This window comes from Bombina bombina, chromosome 1 (genome assembly GCF_027579735.1).
Source record: "Bombina bombina isolate aBomBom1 chromosome 1, aBomBom1.pri, whole genome shotgun sequence".
Taxonomy (NCBI): Eukaryota; Metazoa; Chordata; class Amphibia; order Anura; family Bombinatoridae; genus Bombina; species Bombina bombina.
This window is the reverse complement of record NC_069499.1, coordinates 467,471,528-467,496,980: the sequence shown is the minus strand read 5'-3', so window position 1 is coordinate 467,496,980 and position 25,453 is coordinate 467,471,528. Positions and strand designations below refer to the sequence as shown.

At 38.9% G+C, this 25,453-nt stretch overlaps 1 protein-coding gene across 1 annotated transcript in view; it reads right to left on the bottom strand.

Annotated features, from left to right (window-relative positions):
• MTX2 (metaxin 2) overlaps positions 1-25,453 on the bottom strand; it is a 252,854-nt gene that overhangs the window by 37,034 nt on the left and 190,367 nt on the right. Inside the window, exons 5-8 of the mRNA XM_053698486.1 lie at positions 18,550-18,626; positions 17,018-17,110; positions 3,242-3,280; positions 2,741-2,866 (exon numbers count right to left, since the gene is read on the bottom strand). Of these exons, the coding sequence (XP_053554461.1) occupies positions 2,741-2,866; positions 3,242-3,280; positions 17,018-17,110; positions 18,550-18,626 (335 nt within the window). The remainder of the gene's footprint in view (positions 1-2,740; positions 2,867-3,241; positions 3,281-17,017; positions 17,111-18,549; positions 18,627-25,453) is intronic.

Below are 25,453 nucleotides of genomic sequence, written 5' to 3'. Positions count from 1 at the left end.
CATGCTGAAGACACGTAGGCCTATGGGACTACTTAGAATTTGCTTTTAAACAAAGGATAAGCACAAGAACAAGCAACTTTGATAATAGAAGTAAACTGTAAAGTTTTTTAAAATCACATGTTCTATCTATACCATGCCAGTTTCATGTTACTCTCACTTTAACTGCTCCTCTTTTTAACGCAATTAAGTACATGTGTGATTTTAATTTCCCTTAAAATATTATCTTGACATTCCTAAACATTTATAAGTCTATACATGGAAATATCAAGCAGGTTTGTGTAAACTCATTTTATATATATATATATATATATATATATATAATATATATATATATATATATATATATATATATATATATATATATATATATATATATATATTATATATATATGTCCAAATGTAGCGAGGACACTCACAGGAATTATAAAGCAACAGAGTATCTTTATTTCCAAGTTATTTGTACATCATTTGTAGAAGTCAACGTTTCGACGATTTATGGGCCTTCTTCAAGACAAATTTTTTTATAATGCAGCACGCATTATACACTCAGAACTCCCATTAGAGCAGTGATAACCATACTGTGCTACTGGTGTATATTTATATATATTACTACTATATATATATATATATATTTATATATATACTATATATATATATATATATATATAATATCAATATCTAGACGTCAGTGGCTAGCTTAATATATGTAATTGGTGGTATTATTTGATTCTATATGTACTTGGTTAGTGTTTATGTTATTAAGTGTCATATTCACTTTGAAAACTACTTTATTTCTAAAATATACTAGAAAACTATAAACATTCACTATTTAGTAATTGTTCTTAGATAGCAAACACAAGAAAACAACCTATAAATTGTTTGACTGTTGATGATTTGCTTACACAGTTTTACACATATTAGGACCCATACTGGCATAGACAACAGCAATAATTTGTTTTTGGGTGGAAGACGTGAGGAAAAGGGTAACTGGGAAATAGATTATGGATAAAGAGAGTCCTATAGGATATGAGGTTTGGTTTAGATGACATTTTTGGGGGATGCAATATGTTTTGAAAATGACTGTTTTTTCGGTAGTAACTATTTGTACTTATGCCCACCAAAATCTAAATAAAAAGAAACATTTCAAATGATAATAGCAATGTTTTTACAGTAACTCAAAAGACATGTAGAGTTCATGATACCAGGTGTAAGGAATAAAACCTTTCTATTAAATACACAAATAACTAATCAAACATTAAGAACTACTATATATTAAAACTGTTCCCAGGTTAGCCATGGCAAGAAACTAAGGCTTGATTACTTTGTGATTTGGCCTTGACAAATATTTAGTGCAATAAGTTTTAATACAATTGCAGCATGAGCACTAATCCTTAGCTACATTACTGCTTGTTGAAAGAGTATCATTTTAACAGTTTTCCAAGACAGAAACTATATGAGATAAGTCTAGAAGATGGTGCAGAGGAAACATGAAAAGATTTGGTACCCTGAAAGATTTGTTAGCAGAGCTGCTTCTAAACAACACAGCAGACTAAAACATGAACACTGTCCTGCTCCTGTTGGGATGAGACTTTCACAAAGCGTTTGTCACTTAAAGAGCTGAAGTTCCTGCTGTGTGTGAGTACCGTGATCTACCTACCTGCCAGTGTATGACACCTACGCAATATTGCCTAATTTATAACCATTGCTTTGTTTTAGCATACGTTTTCAATAAAAAGTGATCCGAGTTAGTTATAGTTGGCGCTCTCCCTGGTGCAAACACTTGGAATACACTGCAGACAAAATTATGTAGCTGTATGTCATTTCAAAACAAACTAAATAAGTATAAGGACCACATTATCATTATTCATTTACTCTTTTATTAAAAATTTAATATTTTATCAGGGCCTGTGGGATCTCACATGGCTTTTTTTTTTTCTTTTGCATGAAATCAAAGTGGAACAACAATGTCTGTTTTAATGCAAATTTAAAATGAACATTTTGTTTTTTCACATTACTTTATATATATTCCTAAGCAGACAGACACATAGATAGAAAGCAGTCGGTTGTAAGAAGATGGAGAGAGGGAATAACTATATATACAGGAAAAAACTCTCTGTTCCAGTGCATTTTTATTAATTATTTTGCCTGCTTTTCCTGCAGGTAACAGCTAAAAACCGTTCCACTGTCCTCAGAGCAACTGGAGTGCATTATGTGGTCTTCAGAACCCTGACCTTCTACCAGCTGCACCATGACTGCTTGATAAGTGCAGGAGTGGCATTTGTATCTGTCCTTAGCAGCAAACAAGATAAGGTGAACCAAGCTAAAGGGGCTTTTCAAGGGTTATGTTCCAGGACAACAAACTAAATGCTTTTTAAAACATTTCAGCAATTCATTTCTCTCTCATAGCTAGAGGTTCCACCAAATAATACTGCTAAATTCCTTAGTCAATGCAGCACAACTATATCAACAGTCATTTACTCTGTACCTATATCAGTAATAATAATAATAAATAAAGCCCAGCATACAGATAGTATTGCTACAACATACTTTCTTCCTATGTTTGCACACTTTTTTCTAGTTTTTACCTGAATATATACAAACGCCATTTCGATTATAAACGTATTAGGTCAGGAGTTGTTGCTCGTCTGCTCTAGAGCACTATGTTTATTTTCCAGTGATCTCTCAAAGGTTTCCATTGTTTTCAATAAACTTTAATATTTGAACTTGTCATTTTACAAACCTGCTCAGTTGTCTTCCCAGCCCAGCCAATGGCTTTCATCTTGCGCTTTATTTCCCATTTCTTTTGAAGGACTAGAATATGATTGAGCGGCCAGGAGTACGGTGAGCTATAGCGAGGCTGTGTAATCTAAGTAAACAAATAAACCACAATAAACAAAAACAACACTACAACATAATAAAAGCGGCACACATTAAAATACCAGACAGCAACATCTGATTCTCCACGTATTTAAAATGATCCTTTTCTGCATAGCTGCTGGCAGCAGTAAATATTTTCTTAAAACATTATTTCTTCTAAAGAAAATGAAAATTGCCAACAGCTATGTTAAATATTGCCAAATGTATTTTAAAATGTATGTGCCAGCAGAAAGTATGTGAAAAAAATGGTATCAACTAATGGTATAAACCTCAATGTTTCATTTATGAGTAGGGACCTACAATTGTGAGCAAAAGTGTTTTCTCATTAAAATTTAACCAAGATAAATGCTTCAGAGCCACTCACCTCCTCTAGTGTAGCTTCATCACACCACTGAATATACAACTGCAACATAGAGAAAAAAAAATGATACTGTCCATTTTGCAAGACAGAAAGAGAGCTAAGTTTAAGTGCCTGTATAATGATGCTTTATTTTGCAAACATGAATCAATAAAGTGCTTATTTATGAAAAGGTTTATTTTTAAACAATACAATTTCTTGCACAGTTTGGATTGAATGCACGTTCCCTGTTAAAGGGACAGTCAACACCAGAATTTTTGTTGTTTTAAAAGATAGATAATCCCTTTATTACCCATTCCCCAGTTTAGCATAACCAACACAGTAATAATAATATACTTTTTACCTCTATGATTACCTTGTATCTATGCCTCTGCAGCCTGCCCCCTTATTTTAGTTCTTTTGACAGACTTGCATTTTAGCCAATCAGTGCTCATTCCTCTGTAAATTCATGTGCATGAGCTCAATGTTATCTATATGAAACACATGAACTAATGCCCGCTAGTGGTGAAAACTGTCAAAATGCATTTAGATTAGAGGCAGCCTGCAAGGTCTAAGAAATTAGCATATGAACCTCCTAGGTTTAGCGTTCAACTAAAAATACCAAGAAAACAAAGCAAAATTAGTGATAAAAATAAATTGGAAATTGGTTTAAAATTAAATACATTATCTGAATCATGAAACTTTATTTTGGACTTGACTGTCCCTTTAAGAGATATCTACAAGGTTTTCTTTATTTTTATTTTTTAATATACAACAGAAGAGATTTGATCTTATTTTGTCTCGGGCTTGCAGAAACTTGCTACAGCCACCAATAAGCCTGAGGAGTTGTCATTGACAGCCAATGACCACTAGTGCAGCAGTGAGTCAAGTACAGATATGCATGTCCTACTTTCTACTAACAGTTTTTCAATGCATTATATATATATATATTCCTCGTTTGCAAGAAGGAACTCACTGGTCTTAGTAAAAAACAACTTTTAATTCATATGTTTAAAAAGCAAATACATCCATAACGTTTCAATGTCGTTATGACATCTTTGTCAAATGTTCTGCTAACATCACCAATATAGGACAATCATGTTCCCAAAGTAGAAAATCGCTAACAACATACATCTATATACAACCTTATATACCCATTCATATTCACATCTTCCCGCTCCTGCAGTTCCTCCATCTCCCCCCTGACGTCATTGCGCTCAGACGTGGGCGTGAGCGTGAGACGTCATTCGCTTCCAATTGGCTATGTGTCTCCATGGCAACCGCTTGTAAACACACTACGGTATGTCTTTCTTAGCCGCTCCTACTGTTGTCATCACGCAACAGCGTGACTATAGCCCTATTGTATAGGCTAATCAGCAGGCGGTTGTCATGGGAACCTACAGCCAGGAAAAAAACATAAACACCAACAGACTGTGTTAGTCCCAGTATAAGGCGTATGAGTTCAGATGGGCATCGAACGATATGACAGCTTGAGGATGAAGATAAACTTCATATGAAGCACAACAGTGCCTTTCAATTAGAAATCCACAAGTGGTTTAACCGCGATCGATACCAACCCTTACACATAACAGCCCAGAAAGAAAGGGACACATTGAATGTAGACAAAATTAAAAACAGTGTAACAGTTTAGCAAATATCCCCTATGCTAATAGTTTGCAATCCCTGCCTGACATAGTTAACATTATATTTCTTAATTAATGAATCATTATCTTCAACGTGTACACTTGACTCTATTCTTGTACATATTTTGATACATAAACAAACCATCTCCTTTCATGCCTGATTGGAATAGATAGAAACCAGTGTGTACCCACAAGAATGAAGATTCATGTGGATTCCTGGAATATATTCCTACACATTGGAGTGGTAGATCAAAGTATATGTCCATGTTCAGTTTATGGGTTATTTAGTGTAGAATGGTCCAAAATCCAGATTAGTGTTCAATCCCTTTGGTATGATATATATATATATATATATATATATACACACACACACATATATATACATACACATATACACACACACATACATATGTTACAGATAAAGTCAGAAATCTGATTAATCCCAGGATTACTCAGGTAAAATGGACATTACCCAAGATGCTGTGGGTAAAGCCCAATGTACTGTAATTTCCTCATCTACACAATTGTTTTGCCTCCGCCTGGGGGGTTGAAGGGGGGCGCCCCACAAATCCTCTGGCATCCAACCCAAGTGGACCTTGGGGAATGAGGTTTACAAGGGGGCTTTGCCTTCCTTGAACCCCCCAGGCGGAAGCAAAAAAAGATAGTGACGATGGGGTAATTACAGTGCATCATATACATGTTTGATGCAGTGACTTGATGAAGTCTATGCACTCTTAGGGGATTAATGATATTACATCGGGCTTTACCCACAGCCACTTGGGTAATGTCCGTTTTACCCAGGTAATCCTAGGATTACCCAATATCTGACTTTACCCATACCATACATATACATAATACACACACACACATATATATATATATATATGTATATATCACAAAATAACAAGAGTATTGCATTGAGCAATGATACAGAGTACTAGAATACAAAGAAAACAAAGCAAATTGTATTATACACAGTTTCTTTTATTCATACTAAAGTGCTTGTATCATCTGGTAATGACCCAATTCTGTCATTGCTGACATGATACAAGCTCCGCTGGCTCTCTGAGCAGCTGCAGTATTTAATATGCTGGTGCACTGAGAATATGCTTCACATGCATGTGCAGAGAAAAATGCTAAGACTTAAATAGTGATAACCTTTACTGGCATTTTTGCCAATATATGTATATTGTAAATATGTTTCTATTCATGTAATTAATCTAAGTGCATTTTAATTTTGAAGTGATACACTCACAAAACGCATAAGGGCGTAGCTACTACCAGCGGTGACGTCACTTCCATTTTTTGCAGTCCAGGCATCACGGACGGCACAGAAGCCCTAGCTGCATCCTATACCTCCGAACAGGACTCACACAAGACTCACAGGCAAGTGAACTATATAAGTTTTATATGCTGGATGGGCATCTCTTGTTAAAGATTGGTCCGTATGGGACCTCTTGGGCATCTTATATAAGAGCTGAATATTCCCTCATTCCTACTTTTTTATCACCACTTCCCTGTTATTGGTGGACTTTGGCTGAATATCAGCAGTTTAATAACAAGAACATACAGACAGTATTGCTGCAGCTTAAACGCAGTAGAACCTTTATATATATTGAAGCGAGAGAATCTGTTTTCACTTTTGTAAACTAATAAATTCTGATTTTTTATTTTTACTACTTCAATCATCCTTGTGTATAATACCAGTACACTCATAGTAGGTGTAGCAGACGAAACCAAGAACACCATCTTTACCACAGTGTGGAAATATTTCCTACCAACAAGAGTTACTCATAAGATTGAGGTAACACCAGGTGAGCAGTTTTCAAACACAAGGTAATAACACCTTTGTTTTTCAACTTATTATACTTTGTCTCTCTCTTTTTGTCCATCCATTTTTTTTGCCTCCTCCTCCTGGCTCTCACTCACCAACTCACACCCCTTGAGCGCAGACCTTCCCCTTCTCTATACTACTTTCTTCCACAGACTCCCCTCAGAGGTGGCACTGAGGGATCAAGTCTGTATTGGGTCAGCAGCACAGGGCTTTTTCTGCATCTCTTCTCCCTCCCTCTCACTTACCCCCTCCCTTCCCCCTTGCTTTTTCTTATGAGATTTATAGGTTATTGCTATGTAACTCATAGCTACCTCAGACATTTCAACTAAACTTAGCTCTACAAGCGCTATAAATCACTCTCTTACACACACTCCTATATAAAATATATAAAATGTATAGTTTTGCTTATTTTTAAATAACATTGCTCTGATTTTCAGACTCCTAACCAAGCCCCAAAGTTTTAGGAGAATACCGACGTATACCTACGCCAGCTTGCATTTGTTTGTGTAAAGGGTCTTTTCATATGCAAAGGAAGGGGGAGTGTCTGCTATTTCCCACTTGCAGTGGGTGTTCCAGTAACCTTTTAAACAGAACTAAACTGGAACCTTCTAAGTAAGTTTTTAAATGGTTTTATACTGGATCTTTTTTTTATCACTATCTGTGCATATTATTCTTTATAGTAGTGTCTATTACATACAGTTATATGAAAATTGGTGTATACGGTCCCTTTAACACCTACATATAGCCACTCATTCATTTTTCATACAAATATAGTTTTATAAATACATAATTTAATTAATTAGTTTTGCTGTGAAAGAACATTTTTTTTTTTTTTCAAAACAAGAAAACATCCATTATTCAAGACTTAAAAGTGTGCAATACACGGATATATGTGAATAGATAGAGAAAAGATAGAGAGAGAAGGAAAGAGAGAGGTGGGTTTTGTTGCACAACTGATAAAGGACTATGTTGTAAACTGCAAATCTGAGCGACTTGTCCATCCATTACTTTTTATGGCACTCTACATAGTAAATGTTATTGAAAAGCATAGTGGCCGATCAAAATAAACACATTTTTTAAAAAAAAATCATTATTAGGCCAAGGTAGGCAGTAACATGTTGGTTGAATATGCGTAGAGGGGAAAATTCAGGGTCACATATGGCACAAGAGACAAGTCATTTTATTCATTGAGTTTGAGACATTTTGATTCCCCATTTGGGTAACTTGCAATAAGATCTGCAGATGAAGTGCTGAGCAGTCTGCAGAAGATGATGTGACTTTAAATATCTCTTTTATATGGTGCATGACAAAGATCACTAAAATGATGTCAGACAGGAATAAAAATAAACATGAAATGTAAGCTAGAGAGGGGCTGTGATGATTCACTATCTTCTCAAAACTTGCGTCTCTCAGAATCCTTATTAATAACACACAATATCATTGTTTGGCAGATTGAAGACAATATAAAATAATAATAATGCCTTTTTTTTTAAAAGCTTTGTAGTTTGGAGCAAATTAATCCTGTGATTCAGTTACAGCGGCTGTAAATAGTTTTGCACCATAAACAATCTATGCAGCATTGACCCCTAGTGAAATGCATTTAGCTGTCAATTATAGAGGGCCTACACTATGTAATGACATTCACACAACTGCACAAACAGCATATTAGCATTAATTGAGCTGATTAGGTTCCGTAAATATAGTAGATTTTGCATGATCAACAAATGCATGATAAAAATACAATGCAATAGCACTTAGTCTGAACTTCAAATGAGTAACAGATTTTTTTTCTAACAAATTTCAAAAGATATGTCTATTTCCACTCCCCCCTGTATCATGTGACAGCCATCAGCCAATCACAAATACGTATATCTGTACATTTTTGCACATGCTCACTAGGAGGTGAGTGAGAAAAGTGTAAATATAAAAAGGCAAATTTTGTTAATGGAAGAAATTGAGAAGTCGTTTAAATTGCATGTCCTCTCTGAATCATGAAAGTTTAATTTTTACTTGAGTGTCCCTTTAAAGTTGGTTCACACTTCAAAAGTGTTCAAATGTGAAAAATAAATAGTTTTTTTCCTTAATGTGTTTCCAATTACTTGTTATACCAGCTGCAGAGTATACAATGCATGAGAAATTGCTTCTTTAGGTTTCATTTTGTAAATTAAAGAGCTGGTGTTGTTCTTTAACACCACAACTTGCAGGGAAATCCTTAAGTTATCACTTTCTGTACACACAAATATCTCCACATATTATTTCTGTCTGTATACCAAATCCCAATATGTAGAAAAAATTGGAAATTGTAATTTCATTACTTATCTTTCTTACCTCCCAATGAAAGTGTAATTTCTTCTGCTGCCTATGTTTACAGTTTTTTTTTTTTTTTAAAGCCTATACTTTCATGATTCAGACAGAACGTGCAATTTTAAACATCTTTCCAATTTACTTCTTTAAACAAAATGTCCACAGTCTTTTTATATTTACACTTTGAGTCACCAGCTTCTACTGAGAATGTGCAGGAATTCACAGAATATACTTATATGCATTTGTGATTGGCTGATGGCTGTCACATGATACAGGGGGAGTGGAAATAGACATAACTGAAATTTGTTATAAAAAAAATCTACTACTCATTTGAAATTCAGACTAAGTTCTATTGTCTTTTTATCATGAATTTGTTGTTTATGCAAATCTACTGTATTTACTGGTCATTTAAGTATATCAACTTTCAATATAGGTAGGATTCTGATTTAAATTATCTGATTGTGTCTGTGGTATTCCTACCGTAGGAATACCACAGACACAATCAGATAATTTAACTGTTAAAAAACATAATTTATGCTTCACCTGATCAAATTTATTTCTCTTGTGGTGTAATCCAGTCCACGTATCATCCATTACTTGTGGGATATTCTCCTTCCCAACAGGAAGCTGCAAGAAGATCACCCCACAGCAGAGCTATCTATATAGCTCCCTCCCTAACTGCCACTACCAGTCATTCGACCGAAGTCAAGCAAGAGAAAGGAGAAACTATAGGGTTGCAGTGGTGACTGTAGTTTTAAAAATAAAAAACACCCTGCCTTAAAATGACAGGGCGGGCCGGTGACCTGAGACACCACAAGAGAATAAATTTATCAGGTAAGCATAAATTATGTTTTCTCTTGTAAGGTGTATCCAGTCCACGGATTCATCCATTACTTGTGGGATACCAATACCAAAGCTATAGGACAGGATGAAGGGAGGGACAAGGCAGGCGCTTAACGGAAAGGCACCACTGCTGACAAGAACTTTCTCCAAAAATAGCCTTCACGAAGAAGCAAAAGTATCAAAATTTATAGAACTTTGAAAAAGTATGAAGCGAAGACCAAGTCGCCGCCCTTACAAATCTGTTCAACAGATAGCCTCATTTTTAAAAGCCCATGTGGAAGCTACTCTGCTCTAGTAGAATGAGCTGTAATCCTTTCAGGAGGCTGCTGGCCAGCAAGTCTCATAAGCTAAGCGTATTATACTCCTTAGCCAAAAAGAAAGAGAGGTTGCCGAAGCCTTTGGCCTCTCCTCTGTACAGAGTAGACAACAAATCAATGCAGATGTTTGACGAAAATCATTAGTAGCTTGTAAATAAAACTTTAAAGCACGAACCACGTCAAGATTGTGTAAAAGACGTTCCTTCTTTGAAGAAGGATTAGGACACAGTGACGGGTACAACAATCTCCTGATTGATATTTTTATTAGATACCCACCATAGGTAAAAAAAACAGGTATTGGTACCCTTGAAGAACCTTAAGAAACTAAATTTAAACTCCCAAGGCGGAGCAACAGGTTATAAACACAGGCTTTGATTCTGACTAAAGCCTGACAAAACGCCCCTGCACGTCTGGAACCTCAGCCAGACGTTTTGTGCAAAAAAATAGACAGAGCAGAAATCTGTCCTTTTAAGGAACTAGCTGACAAACCCTTCTCCAATCCATCTTGGAGAAAAGATACTATCCCTAGGAATCCTGACCTTACCTCCATGAGTACCCCCCCTTTGGATTCACACCAATGAAAGATATTACACCATATCTTATGATAGATTTTCCTGGTTGACAGGCTTTCGCGCCTGTAATTAAGGTATCATTGACTGACTCGGACGAACCACGCTTTGATAAAATCAAGCGTTCAATCTCCAGCAGTCAGCCGCAGAAGAAATTAGATTTGGATGGTTGAAAGGACCCTGAGGTAGAAGGTCCTGCCTCAGAGGCAGAGTCCATGGTGGAAAGGATGACATGTCCACCAGATCTGCAATACCAAGTCCTGCGTGGCCACGCAGGTGCTATCAAAATTACCGAAGCTCTCTCCTGTTTGATCTTGGCAATCAGACGAGGGAGCAGAGGAAACGTGGAAAAAACATAAGCAGGTTGAAGGGACCAAGGCGCTGCTAGAGCATCTATCAGCGCTGCCTTGGGATCCCTGGACCATGGATCCGTAACAAGGAAGCTTGGCGTTCTGGCGAGACGCCAATGAAGATCCAGTTCTGGTTTGCCCCAACGTTGAATCAATTGTGCAAACACCTCCGGATGGAGCTCCCATTCCCCCGGATGAAAAGTCCTGACGACTTAGAAAATCTGCTCCCAGTTCTCTACTCCTGGGATATGGATAGCTGATAGTTGGCAAGAGTGAATCTCCTGCCCATTGAATTATCTTTGAAACCTCCACATCCACTAGGGAACTCCTTGTTCCCCCTTGATGGTTGATGTAAGCTACAGTCGTGATGTTGTCCAACTGAAATCTGATGAACCTCACTGCGCTAGCTGAGGCCAAGCCTGAAGAGCATTGAATATCGCTCCTTAGTTCCAGAATGTTTATTGGAAGGAGTGCCTCCTCCTGAGTCCACGAACCCCTGAGCCTCTCAGAGAGTTCCAGACTGCACCCCAGCCCAGAAGGCTGGCATCTGTTGTTTACTATTGTCCAATCTGGCCTGCGGAAGGTCATACCTTTGGACAGATGGACCCGAGATAGCCACTAGGGAAGAGAATCCTGGTCTCTTGATCCAGGTTTAGTAGAGGGGGACAAATCTGTGTAATCCCCATTCCACTGACTGAGCATGCAGGTTGCAGCGGTCTGAGATGTAGGCGGGCAAATGGGAACTATGTCCATTGCCGCTACAATTAAAGCCGATTACTTCCATACACTGAATCACAGAAGGGCCGAGAAATAGTATAATAAAGAAACACGGCAGGAATTTAGAAGTTTTGACAATCTGTCCTCTGTCAGGTAAATCCTCATTTCTACAGAATCTATCAGAGTTCCCTGGAAGGAAACTCTTGTGAGAGGGAATAGAGAACTCTTCTTTTCGTTCACTTTCCACCCATGAGACATCAGGAATGCCAGAACAATGTCCGTATGGGACTTGGCAATTGGAAATTCACGCCTCTGTATCAGAATGTCGTCTAAGTAAGGGGCTACTGCTATGTCCCGCAGCCTTAGGACCGCCAGAAGTGACCCCAGAACCTTCGTAAAGATTCTTGGTGCCGTAGCTAACCCAAAGGGAAGAGCCACAAACTGGTAATGCCTGTCTAGGAAGGCGAACCTGAGAAACAGATTATGATCTTTGTGTATCGGAATGTGAAGATAAGCATCCTTTAAGTCCACGGTAGTCATGTATTGGACCCTCCTGGGTCATAGGTAGGATGGTTCGAATAGTCTCCATCTTGAAAGCATGGGACCCTGAGAAATTTGTTTAGGATCTTGAGATCTAAGATTGGTCTGGAAGGTTCCCTCTTTCTTGGGAACACAAAGAGATTTGAATAGAAGCCTTGCCCCTGTTCCTCCTTTGGAACTGGGTGGATCACTCCCATAACTAGGAGGTCTTGAACACAATGTAAGAATGCCTCTCTCTTTATCTGGTCTGCAGATAATTGTGAGAGGTGAAATCTTCCTTTTGGGGAAGAAGCTTTGAAGTCCAGAAGATATCCCTGGGACACAATTTCCAACGCCCAGAGATCCTGGACATCTCTTGCCCAAGCCTGGGCGAAGAGAGAAAGTCTGCCCCCTACTAGATCCGTTACCGGATCGGGGGCTGATCTTTCATGCTGTCTTAGAGGCAGCAGCAGGCTTCTTGGCCTGCTTACCTTTGTTCCAGGCCTGGTTAGGTCTCCAGACCGGCTTGGACTGGGCAAAATTTCCCTCTTGTTTTGCATTAGAGGGAGTTGATGCTGCGCTCGTCTTAAAGTTTCGAAAGGCACGAAAATTAGTTTGCTTGGTCCTTAATTTATTAGACCTATCCTGAGGAAGGGTATGACCTTTTCCTCCAGTAATATCAGAAATGATCTCCTTCAGTCCAGGCCCGAATAGGGTCTGCCCCTTGAAGGGAATGTTGAGAAGCTTAGACTTTGAAGTAACGTCAGCTGACCAGGATTTAAGCCATAGCGCACTACGCGCCTGTATAGCAAAACCTGAGTTCTTAGCCGTTAGTTTGGTTAAATGAACAACGGCGTCAGAAACAAATGAATTGGCTAGCTTAAGCGCTTTAAGCTTGTCAAGTATATCATCCAATGGAGTTTCTACCTGTAAGGCCTCTTCCAGAGACTCATACCAGAAGGCTGCAGCAGCAGTGACCGGGGCAATGCATGCAAGAGGCTGGAGAATAAAACCTTGTTGAATAAACATTTTCTTAAGGTAACCCTCTAACTTTTATCCATTGGATCTAGGAAAGCACAACTGTCCTCGACGGGAATAGTTGTACGCTTAGCTAGGGTAGAAACTGCTCCCTCCACCTTAGGGACCGTTTGCCATAAGTCCCATGTAGCGGCATCTATTGGAAACATTTTCTTAAAAATAGGAGGGGGAGAGAACGGTACACCTGGTCTATCCCATTCCTAAGTAATAATTTCTGAAAACCTTTTAGGTATTGGAAAAACATCAGTGTAAACAGGCACTGCATAGTATTTATCCAATCTACACAATTTCTCTGGCACAAAAATGGTGTCACAGTCACCCAGAGTAGCTAAAACCTCCCTGAGCAACACGCAGAGGTGTTCAAGCTTAAATTTAAATGTAGACTTATCAGAATCAGGTTGAAGCATCTTCCCTGAGTCAGAAAAATCACCCACAGAAAGAAGCTCTCCTGCCTCAGCTTCTGCATATTGTGAGGGGATATCAGACATAGCTACTAAAGCGTCAGAGAGCTCTGTATTTTTTCTAGTCCCAGAGCTGTCTCGCTTTCCTTGTAACCCTGGTAGTTTGGACAATACCGCTGTAAGGGTATGATCCATAACTGCCGCCATGTCTTGTAAAGTAAACGCCATGGGCGTGCTAGATGTACTTGGCGCCCCTTAAGCGGGAGTCAAAGGTTCTGACACGTGGGGCGAGTTAGTCGGCATAACTTCCCCCTTGTCAATTTCCTCTGGTGATAAATCTTTTAAAGACAGAATATGATCTTTATATCTTAAAGTAAAATCAGTACATTTGGTACACATTCTAAGAGGGGGTTCCACAATGGCTTCTAAACATAATGAACAAGGAGTTTCCTCTATGTCAGACATGTTTAAACAGACTAGCAATGAGACCAGCAAGCTTGGAAAACACTTTGATAAATGTAAACAAGCAAAAAATAAAAACGGTACTGTGCCTTTAAGAGAAACAAATTTTGTCAGAAATTGAAAAACAGTGATAAAAAGCAGTAAATCTTACGAAATTTTTACAGTGTGTATAATAGGCTAACAGAGCATTTCACCCACTTGCAAATGGATGATTAACCCCTTAGTTTCAAAACCAGATAAAAAAAACGATATAAACGTTTTTTAACAGTCACAACAAACTGCCACAGCTCTGTTGTGGCCCTACCTGCCCATACAATGACTTTTGAAGGCACAAAAACCCTTTGTAGAGGTCCTAAGTGTTCAGGGGACTCCTTCAGGGAAGCTGGAAGTCTCAAGCTGCAAAAACTACTGCACGATTTAGGCCTGAAATTAGGCCCCTCCCAACCTGTACTCACAGTGAGAGGGGCATAAAAAACTATCCCTAGGCAAAATCTAGCCAGCCATGTGGAAAAAACTGGGCCCCAATAAAGTTTTATCACCAATATGTAGAAAAAAAACATTTAAACACTTCCAGCAAACGTTTTATTTTTCAGTAATGTGAGAAAGTAATAAGAATATTACCTTTTACAGCAAGCATGATACAAGTCGTTATTAAATCACTGTAATCAGGCTTACCTTAAATAAACCCGGTATCAACAGCATTTTCTAGCATATACATTTCTCTAGAAAAATTTAAACTGCACATACCTCATAGCAGGAGACCCTGCACGCCATTCCCCCAGCTGAAGTTACCTCTCTCTTCAGTTATGTGTGAGAACAGCAATGGATCTTAGTTACAACCTGCTAAGATCATCAAAAACCACAGGCAGACTCTTCTTCAACTTTCTGCCTGAGGCTAAAACAGTACAACTCCGGTACCATTTGAAAATAAAAAACTTTTGATTGAAGATAAACTACATAAATTCACCACATCTCTCTAGCTACTTCCTATGTTGTCGAGAGCTGCAAGAGAATGACTGGGAGTGGCAGTTAGGGGAGGAGCTATATAGACAGCTCTGCTGTGGGTGATCCTCTTGCAGCTTCCTGTTGGGAAGGAGAATATCCCACAAGTAATGGATGATCCGTGGACTGGATACACCTTACAAGAGAAAAAGGTAAAGGAGCTATTTGTAAACTATTTAATACACTCCAGCAGGTAAAATGGATCATTGGGAACAAATCAAAGAGGATACATTTTAAAGGGACAGTCTAGTCAAAATTAAACTTTCCTGATTCAGATAGGGCATGCAATTTTAAACAACTTTACTTTGGTGGTATTTTTGAAAAGCTAAACCTAGGTAGGTTCAATCTGATTTCTAAACTGTTAAAAACCGTCTCTTAGCTCAGAGCATTTTGAAAGTTTTTCACAGTTAGACAGTACTAGTTCATGTGTGTCATATAGATAACACTGTGCTCACTCCAGTGGTTAAACCGCATGTCTGTCAAAAGCACTGAGATAAGAGGGCAGTCTACAGAGGCTTAGATACAAGGTAATCACAGAGTAAAACATATATTAATATAACTGTGTTTGTTATGCAAAACTGGGGAATGGGTAATAAAGGGATTATCTATCTTTTTAAACAATAACATTTTTGGTGTAGACTGTCCCTTTAAGGTAAGATGTCACTTTAAAAAGATAGTAAACACTTTGAGATTTTAATATAAAATGTTTAATTGTGTGTAGTAAAACAACTTTGCAAAATATTTTTATTATTCATTTTGCCCTCTTTTACTGTAATTTAAGTTTGAAAATTAAGAGTTTTACAATTCTGACAAAAGGAACGACACATGGCAGGCTTGAAGGGACAGTCAACACCAAAATGGTTATTGTTAAAAAGATAGATAGATGACACCTTTACTACCAATTTCCCAGTTTTGCACAACCAACATTGTTATATTAATATACTTTATAACAATTAAACCTCTACATTTCTGCCAATTTCTACGCCACTACAAACAGCCTTTTATCACATGCTTTTTTTATTAGCTTTTCACAACAGGAGACTGCTAGTTGATGTGAGCTATATAGATAACTGTGCCAACGCCTGTAGAGTTGTTCATGACACCACTAATTGGCTAAAATGCAAGTCAATAGATAATTAATAAATAGTCATGCGATCAGGGGGCTGTCAAAAGAGGCTTAGAAACAAGGTAATCACAGAGGTTAAAAGTGATTATCTTTTTTAAACAATACAAATTTTGGAGTAGACTGTCCCTTTAACAAACCTAACCCTGACACAATATCTGTCACTAATTGGCTTCAGCAGAGATTATCAAGATAAGGAACTGCCAAGTAATGGCTATTTTGCCAACACAATGACTGTGGCTAGTCTTATCTACTCCAGTAACAAGTCCTGACTGGCTTCTCCTAATAAAGCAAGTGGTGGGTGGAGTTATTGAAAAACATTTGCAGAAAAAAAGGAGTTAAGGGATTCAAAACATTTTCAGACAAACCCACTATTGTAATATATTGCACAGCACTACAGAAAAAATGTGCAATTATAAAGTGTTAACTGTCCCTTTAATCAGTACTGAAAAGGCCATTGCCATTTTTAAATAGGTTTTTCTAAAATACACTGATATGAGTATTCAATAGAAATAGAATTACATCGGTGATGAAGCATTCTCTTTCTTTATCAAATGTCACACTCTTCAATGAAAAATGTAACCTTTATTTGTATAAGAAAAATGACACTTCAGCAGAACATATCTTTCTATGGATGACAAACATGGCTGACTACTTCTTCAATTGTGTACCATACTTTACCTCAGCTGTCAGAAGCTTATTATTGACTAATTCCATATAGGCCTTCATCTCTGCTTTCTGGACTTCATCCAATCCATCACTAAGTGAATGACCCTGGAAAGGAGAGAAAACAAGTCTTAAAGTCTTCTGTATGTAACACATCTCTAACTGGCATGTACTTAAAATGTCATGAAGCATATTTTTGTCATGTAAGACATATTGCTTATAAGATACAAATACACTTTTACACTCCTGCGGCATGAGAATGAGGCTCCCACTGGAGTCTATGGAAGCGAGCCTCACTTGTAATACCAGCGCACATTTACGTGCACTGGTATTACTGAGTGGAGGGCAAATATTGCGGCCACGTAAGCTCAATATTGCGCTCCACTTGTAATCTAGGCCATAAATAGTAAAGCAAGTTGCATTATTTCTATATTTACATTTTAAAATAACCCGTCATTAATGCCCCTCTTACTATAAAAAAAGATGGCATTGCATTTAAAAAGGTGTCCCATAGTAGCAAAAATGTCCACTGGACGGTTTCATATTGAAAGAAATTAGGAAAGTTCATATAGCAGGTTAAGTGGGTGCCATCTCATATAATATGCTTCTCATTTGTGTGTCTCAGGTAGGTTTTCCTATGAAATTGTCCTTGGTATTTATCATCCTAAAGGTAAAAGATAATACAAATTGTCACCCCTGGTTCATTCTGCACATAGCAATACAGCTCACTGATGAGACTAAACTGGTTGAAGGATACATCCTGAATTGGGTTTTTTTTTCAGCTTATTTCAGGACTGAACTGTCCTTTTGGTTAGTTCCAAGTGAATTCCAAAGAGCAAATTACTTTGATAAGCTCATTCTCAGATGTGTATATGTGTGGTTTTTCTTCCTGTACTTTGTTGTGTTACTCGTTCACCCCAAGGCAGAATATCATGTGATCTGAGAGGTCATTGCAGAAAATGCAGCATGTCTGCAGAAGGAATGCAGAAGGAATGCAGGAAATGTTTGCGATTTTGCTTTGCAGCACTGATCCACATCACGCTGTTCTCTTTAAACAGCACTGTGCTCTGGCTGCACTGTGTAAGTTTTCCTTAACAGTGCAGCCAGAGTGAAGCACTGTTTAAAGAGAACAGTCAAATACACAGCAGCACCTGCAAAGCTGTAGCACAATAATTGATGTCTGCAAAGCACTGACTCCTGAGTGTAAGATGTTCTTGTGAGCAATGCACCTTTTTTATTACTAACACAAAGTTCACGTCCACAGTACTTGTTGATTCTGGAAAACTTTTAATGAAGCATACAGACAAGCAAACAACAAAAGCAATGTTTTATTTAAACAATATGTTTTGCAAGTAGGTCTTTGATTCTGCTTATAGTAATCACGATATCCATATTTATGCAATCATCACACACTGTGCACAATATAGACTTTGTCATAACCTTAAAAGAATTACAAAGTCCAAATGCAGGTTTGAATAGTTTTAGGAAATGATAAACATAGCCATTATTTCACATAAAGATGCATCGTGTTCTATTTGTATTCTTACCTTTGCTTTTACAAACTGAACTATTGGTCCCAATTCTGATATGACTTGATTTCCAACTTGGATAAAGGGGACTTTTCCTTTGGAAGAAGAAGATGAGAGCTGTAGTAAAAGATAACAAATTCACACAAACAAAAGCACACATATATTTCAGGTAAACGTGTGCTAACTTATGTTGTGATAACTAATCTTCTCGCTAGGCTTACCAATGAAGCCATTCAGAAAACAAGAGTTCCTGAACACATATCCTAAGTGCAACAGTGAATGACACAATTCAACAAGTAAAAATAAACACACGCATATAAAGGTATTCATAGTTGTGTGGTGGAATACAGTATCTAACAGGGTTTCCACTATCTCTTTTGTTACTTATTTTATATCTGTCCCTAATCGTCAGCAGAAAAAAGGTAACACTAAGGTTCCAACATCAGAGTTCCCATTACTTTACAGAACTCAGTGGAATTGAGAAAAACATCAAATTAAAAAATGAATCTACAGTAAAAGGGGAAAAAAAATAAATGGTTAAAGTATATTAATGCGTATTTTTACTACACATTAGACAAATTATATTACAATATTACAATATTTGATGTCCCTTTAATCAAACATTTGTACTTTTTAATGTTTTTGTTTTTACATTGTAGCTATTTGTATTCACTAGATATAAATGTCAATCTCCAGTAAGGCTGCAATGACATTAAAGGGACAGTCAACCTAAAAAATGTTCCTACTTATTTAGATAATGTTTGCAACGATTAGTACAGCAAACATTATCCCAATGTGGATCGATATATAGGGTGTAAGTAAAAATACTTACTAGTTTATCTTTGGCCGGTTTGAGATGACCGCCTGAGCCCTCCTCTCTTGACATCATCCTGATCGTGTACACATTGTCCACCAACTGAAACCAACCAAGTCAATATTGCACGGTCCCCACGATTTGCGCATGCTCAGTGTGCCGTTTATGCTCAAGGGGGCTTTTTTAGTTAGAAACTATAGCATTCTAAATCAGGCGATAATGGAGAGAGGTGTTTCATCTTTTAATTGATTCTAGGAGTAAAAAGTAGAAAGAAGCTTTCTCTGAGTCATACCACCTATTATTAAGTAATCAGCCCGTTGCCAGGAGTATGACTGCATCTATCACAGTAGTGCTCCTATCTGCATCCGGTCAATGGAGACAAAGTCGATGTATATAATCGTAAAGTGATGGCACATACAATAAAAGTAACTCAAAAAAACCAGCGGGTAATACTTTATTAACCTACACAGATGCCAAGTGTTAGGCAAATGCCACATTCCTAATGGCACAGTTTTTAAATTAACTGCTTCACCGCCATAGAGAGCTGTATTGATTTGCCGAAGCTAACTGGGTTAATTAAAGTATTAATACTAACTGAAAAAGCCCCCTTGAGCATAAATGGCGCACTGAGCATGCGCAAATCAAGGGGACCGTGCAATATCAACTTGTTTCAGTTTGTGGGACAATGTGTAAAAGATCAGGATGATGTCGGGATAGGAGGGCTCAGGTGGCCATCTAATACCCGGCCCGAGGATGAACTAAGTAAGTATATTTACTTACACCCTATATATCGATCACAATTGGGATGTTTGCTGTACTAATCGTTGCAAACCTTATCTAAATAAGTAGGAACATTTTTTTAGGTTTGACTGTCCCTTTAAATGTGATCCTCTTAAAACACATCAATTAAGTTAAAACAAATCATTATGCCTTAGAAATGTTTGTCTTATTGAAGTGTCTCTGGTTCAGAAAAGGTAGGGAACCACAAATCTAAAGAATATCTTGTTTGAATATCAAAATATATGCTTACCTGATAAACTTCCCATGAAAAGAAAGGAATTCAAGTCCACAAGCATTGACCATTTGAGATTAAACTCCACTCCACCAGGCGTTAGGCACAAATTATCCAACATACAAAAAGCTTTCTGATTCCCCCTCAGTCTAACGTATAGCCAAGAAAAAAAAGAAAACAGAAGAGCAGGAAAGACACAAACGCCTAGATTACGAATGGCACGCAAACTGTAGCACAAGTGCGCCTATTTTTTTTTTTCCTGCTCCCTAGAGGCGTCTTCAACCTCTCTAGCCTCACCAGTTCCTAATGTTATTAAATACTATTTAATAACATAAAGGACTGGTGAGGCTAGAGAGGCTGAAGATGCTCATGCGAGCCGGAAAAAAAACCACACAGCACACTTGGCGCACACCTTGTAATCTAGGCGAAAGTAATGGTAAATGAGGTGCATGCTACAACCATTGGCTTAAGAACCAAACTTGGGAGGGTCTCCTGGACTCTCACCCCCCACGAAAACAAAATTTATGCTTACCTGATAAATTCCTTTCTCCTGTAGTGTAGTCAGTCCCCGGGTCATCCATTACTATGGGATATTAACTCCTCCCTAACAGGAAGTGCAAGAGGATCACCCAAGCAGAGCTGCTATATAGCTCCTCCCCCTCTACGTCATACCCAGTCATTCGACCGAAAACCAAACGAGAAAGGAGAAACTATAGGGTGCAGTGGTGACTGGAGTTTAATTTAAAATTTAGACCTGCCATAAAAAAACAGGGCGGGCCGTGGACTAACTACACTACAGGAGAAAGGAATTTATCAGGTAAGCATAAATTTTGTTTGTTAAGTGTAGTCAGTCCACGGGTCATCCATTACTTATGGGATACCAATACCAAAGCTAAAAGAACACGGATGACGGGAGGGACAGAGGCAGGATCTTTACACGGAAGGAACCACTGCCTGAAGAACCTTTCTCCCAAAAACAGCCTCAGAAGAAGCAAATGTGTCCAAATTTTGTAAAATTTGGAAAAAGTATGAAGAGAAGACCAAGTTGCAGCCTTGCAAATCTGTTCAACAGAGGCCTCATTCTTAAAGGCCCCAAGTGGAAGCCACAGCTCTGTAGAATGAGCTGTAATTCTTTCAGGAGGCTGCTGTCAGCAGTCTCATAGGCTAAACGTATTATGCTACGAAGCCAGAAAGAGAGAGAGGTAGCAGAAGCTTTTTGACCTCTCCTCTGTCCAGAATAAACGACAAACAGAGAAGAAGTTTGGCGAAAAATCTTTAGTTGCGTCTGTAAATAAAATTTCAGGGCAACGGACTACGTCTAGATTGTGTAGATGTCTCTCCTTCTTTGAAGAAGGTGTAGGACACAATGATGGAACAACAATCTCTTGATTGATATTCCTGTTAGTGACTACCTTAGGTAAGAAACCTAGGTTTAGTACGCAGAACTACCTTGTCTGAATGAAAAATCAGATAAGGAGATCACAAGTAAGGCCGATAACTCAGAGACTCTTCGAGCCGAGGAAATAGCCATTAAAAACAGAACTTTCCAGGATAACAGCTTGATATCAATGGAATGAAGGGGTTCAAACGGAACACCCTGTAAAACGTTAAGAACTAAGTTTAAGCTCCACGGTGGAGCAACAGTCTTAAACACAGGCTTAATCCTGGTCAAAGCCTGACAAAAAGCCTGAACGTCTGGAACTTCTGACAGACGTTTGTGTAAAAGGATGGACAGAGCTGAGATCTGTCCTTTTAAAGAACTTGCAGATAAACCCTTTTCTAAACCTTCTAGTAGAAAAGACAATATCCTAGGAATCCTAACCTTACTCCATGAGTAACTCTTGGATTCGCACCATTGTAAGTATTTACGCCATATTTTATGGTAAAATTTTCCTGGTAACAGGTTTCCTAGCCTGTATTAAGGTATCAATTACTGACTCCGAAAAATCCACGCTTTGATAAAATCAAGCGTTCAATCTCCATGCAGTCAGCCTCAGAGAAATTAATTTTGATGTTTGAAAGGACCTGAATTAGCAGGTCCTGTCCTCAGAGGCAGAGACCAAGGTGGACAGGATGACATGTCCACTAGATCTGCATACCAGGTCCTGCGTGGCCACGCAGGCGCTATTAGAATCACCCGATGCTCTCTCCTGTTTGATCCTGGCAATCAATCGAGGAAGCATCGGGAAGGGTGGAAACACATAAGCCATCTTGAAGGTCCAAGGTGCTGTCAGAGCATCTATCAGAACCGCTCCCCGGGTCCCCTGGACCTGGACCCGTAACGAGGAAGCTTGGCGTTCTGGCGAGATGCCATGGAGATCCATATCTGGTTTGCCCCAACGCCGAAGTATTTGGGCAAAGACCTCCGTATGAAGTTCCCACTCCCCCGGATGAAAAATCTGGCGACTTAGGAAATCCGCCTCCCAGTTCTCCACGCCTGGGATGTGGATCGCTGATGGTGGCAAGAGTGAGACTCTGCCCAGAGAATTATCTTTGAGACTTCCATCATCGCTAGGGAACTCCTTGTCCCCTCCTTGATGGTTGAAGTAAGCCACAGTCGTGATGTTGTCCGACTGATAACCTGATGAACTCAGAGTTGCTAGCTGAGGCCAGGCTAGAAGGGCATTGAAAACTGCTCTTAATTCCAAGAATGTTTATGGGAAGGAGACTCTCCTCCTGAGTCCATGATCCTGAGTCTTCAGGGAATTCCAGACAGCGCCCCCAACCTAGCAGGCTGGCGTCTGTTGTTACAATCGTCCAATCTGGTCTGCTGAAGGGCCATCCCCTTGGACAGATGTGGGCCGAGAGAGCCACCATAGAAGAGAATTTCTGGTCTCTTGATCCAGATTCAGCCATAGGGGACAAATCTGAGTAATCCCCATTCCACTGACTTAGCATGCACAATGCAGTGGTCTGAGATGCAGGCGTGCAAAGGGAAACTATGTCCATTGCCGCTACCATTAAACCGATTACCTCCATGCATTGAGCCACTGACGGGTGTGGAATGGAATGAAGGACACGGCAAGCATTTAGGAGTTTTGTTAACCTGTCCTCTGTCAGGTAAATTTTCATTTCTACCGAATCTATAGGAGTCCCTAAGAAGGGAACTTTTGTGAGTGGCAATAGAGAACTCTTTTCTACGTTCACCTTCCAACCATGTGACCTTAGAAATGCCAGTACTAACTCTGTATGAGACTTGGCAGTTTGGAAACTTGACGCTTGTATCAGAATGTCGTCTAGGTACAGAGCTACCGATATTCCTCGCAGTCTTAGTACCCCAAGAAGAGAACCCATGTACCTTTGTGAAGATTCTTGGAGCAGTAGCCTAACCCCGAAGGGAAGAGCTACAAACTGGTAATGCCTGTCTAGAAAGGCACGAAAATTAGACTGTCTAGCCCTTGGTTTGGCTCTGTCTTGAGGCAGGGCATGGCCCTTACCTCCAGTAATGTCAGCAATAATTTCTTTCAAACCGGGCCCGAATAAGGTCTGCCCCTTGAATGGTATGTTAAGCAATTTAGATGTACACATCAGCTGACAAGGATTTAAGCCACAGCGCTCTGTCGCCCCTGTAATGGCGAATCCGGAGTTCTTAGCCGTAAGCTTAGTTAAATGTACTACGCATCAGAAAATAAATGAATTAGCTAGCTTAAGGACTCTAAGCTTGTCTGTAATCTCATCCAATGTAGCTGAGCTAATGGTCTCTTCCAGAGACTCAAACCAGAATGCCGCCCGCAGCCGGTGACAGGCGCAATGCAATGGCAAGGGGTTGCAATATAAAACCTTGTTGAACAAACATTTTCTTAAGGTAACCCTCTAACTTTTTATCCATTGGATCTGAAAAAGCACCAGCTATCCTCCACCGGGATAGTGGTACGCTTAGCTAAGTAGAAACTGCTCCCTCCACCTTAGGGACCTTCTGCCATAAGTCCCATGTGGTGGCGTCTATTGGAAACCATTTTTATAAATATAGGAGGGGGGTGAGAAAGGCACACCGGGTCTATCCCACTCCTTGTTAACAATTTCTGTAAGCCTTTTAGGAATAGGAAAAACGTTCAGTACACGTCAGGAACCGCAAATATTTATCCAGCCTACATATTTTCTCTGGGATTGCAACCGTGTTGCAATCATTCAGAGCCGCTAATACCTCCCCTAGTAACACACGGAGGTTCTCAAGCTTAAATTTAAAATTTGAAATGTCTGAATCCAGTTTATTTGGATCAGATCCGTCACCCACAGAATGAAGCTCTCCGTCTTCATGTTCTGCAATTGTGACGCAGTATCAGACATGGCCCTAGTATTTTCAGCGCACTCTGTTCTCACCCCAGAGTGGTCGCGTTTACCCCTAAGTTCTGGCAATTTTAGATAAAACTTCAGTCATAACATTAGCCATGTCTTGCAAAGTGATTTGTAAGGGCCGCCCTGATGTACTTGGCGTCACAATATCACGCACCTCCTGAGCGGGAGATGCAGGGTACTGACAACGTGAGGAGAGTTAGTCGGCATAACTTCCCCCTCGTTGTCTGGTGAAATTTTCTTGACATGTACAGATTGGCTTTTACTTAAAGTAGCATCAATGCAATTAGTACACAAATTTCTATTGGGCTCCACATTGGCCTTTGAACATATTCCTCTATGTCAGACATGTTTAAACAAACTAGCAATTAGACTAGCAAGCTTGGAAAATACTTTTCAATAAATTAACAAGCAATATAAAAAAACGTTACTGTGCCTTTAAGAAGCACACAAAACTGTCACAGTTGAAATAACAATGAACCGGATTAGTTATAGAAACCAAATTTTCACATTAAATTCATTAATTTAGCAAAGGATTGCACCCACTAGCAATGGATGATTAACCCCTAATACCAAAAAAACGGATAACAATAAAATAACATAATTTATGCTTACCTGATAAATTTATTTCTCTTGTAGTGTATCCAGTCCACGGATCATCCATTACTTATGGGATATTAACTCCTCCCCAACAGGAAGTGCAAGAGGATTCACCCAGCAGAGCTGCTATATAGCTCCTCCCCTAACTGCCATTACCAGTCATTCGACCGAAAACATGCAGAGAAAGGAAAACCATAGGGTGC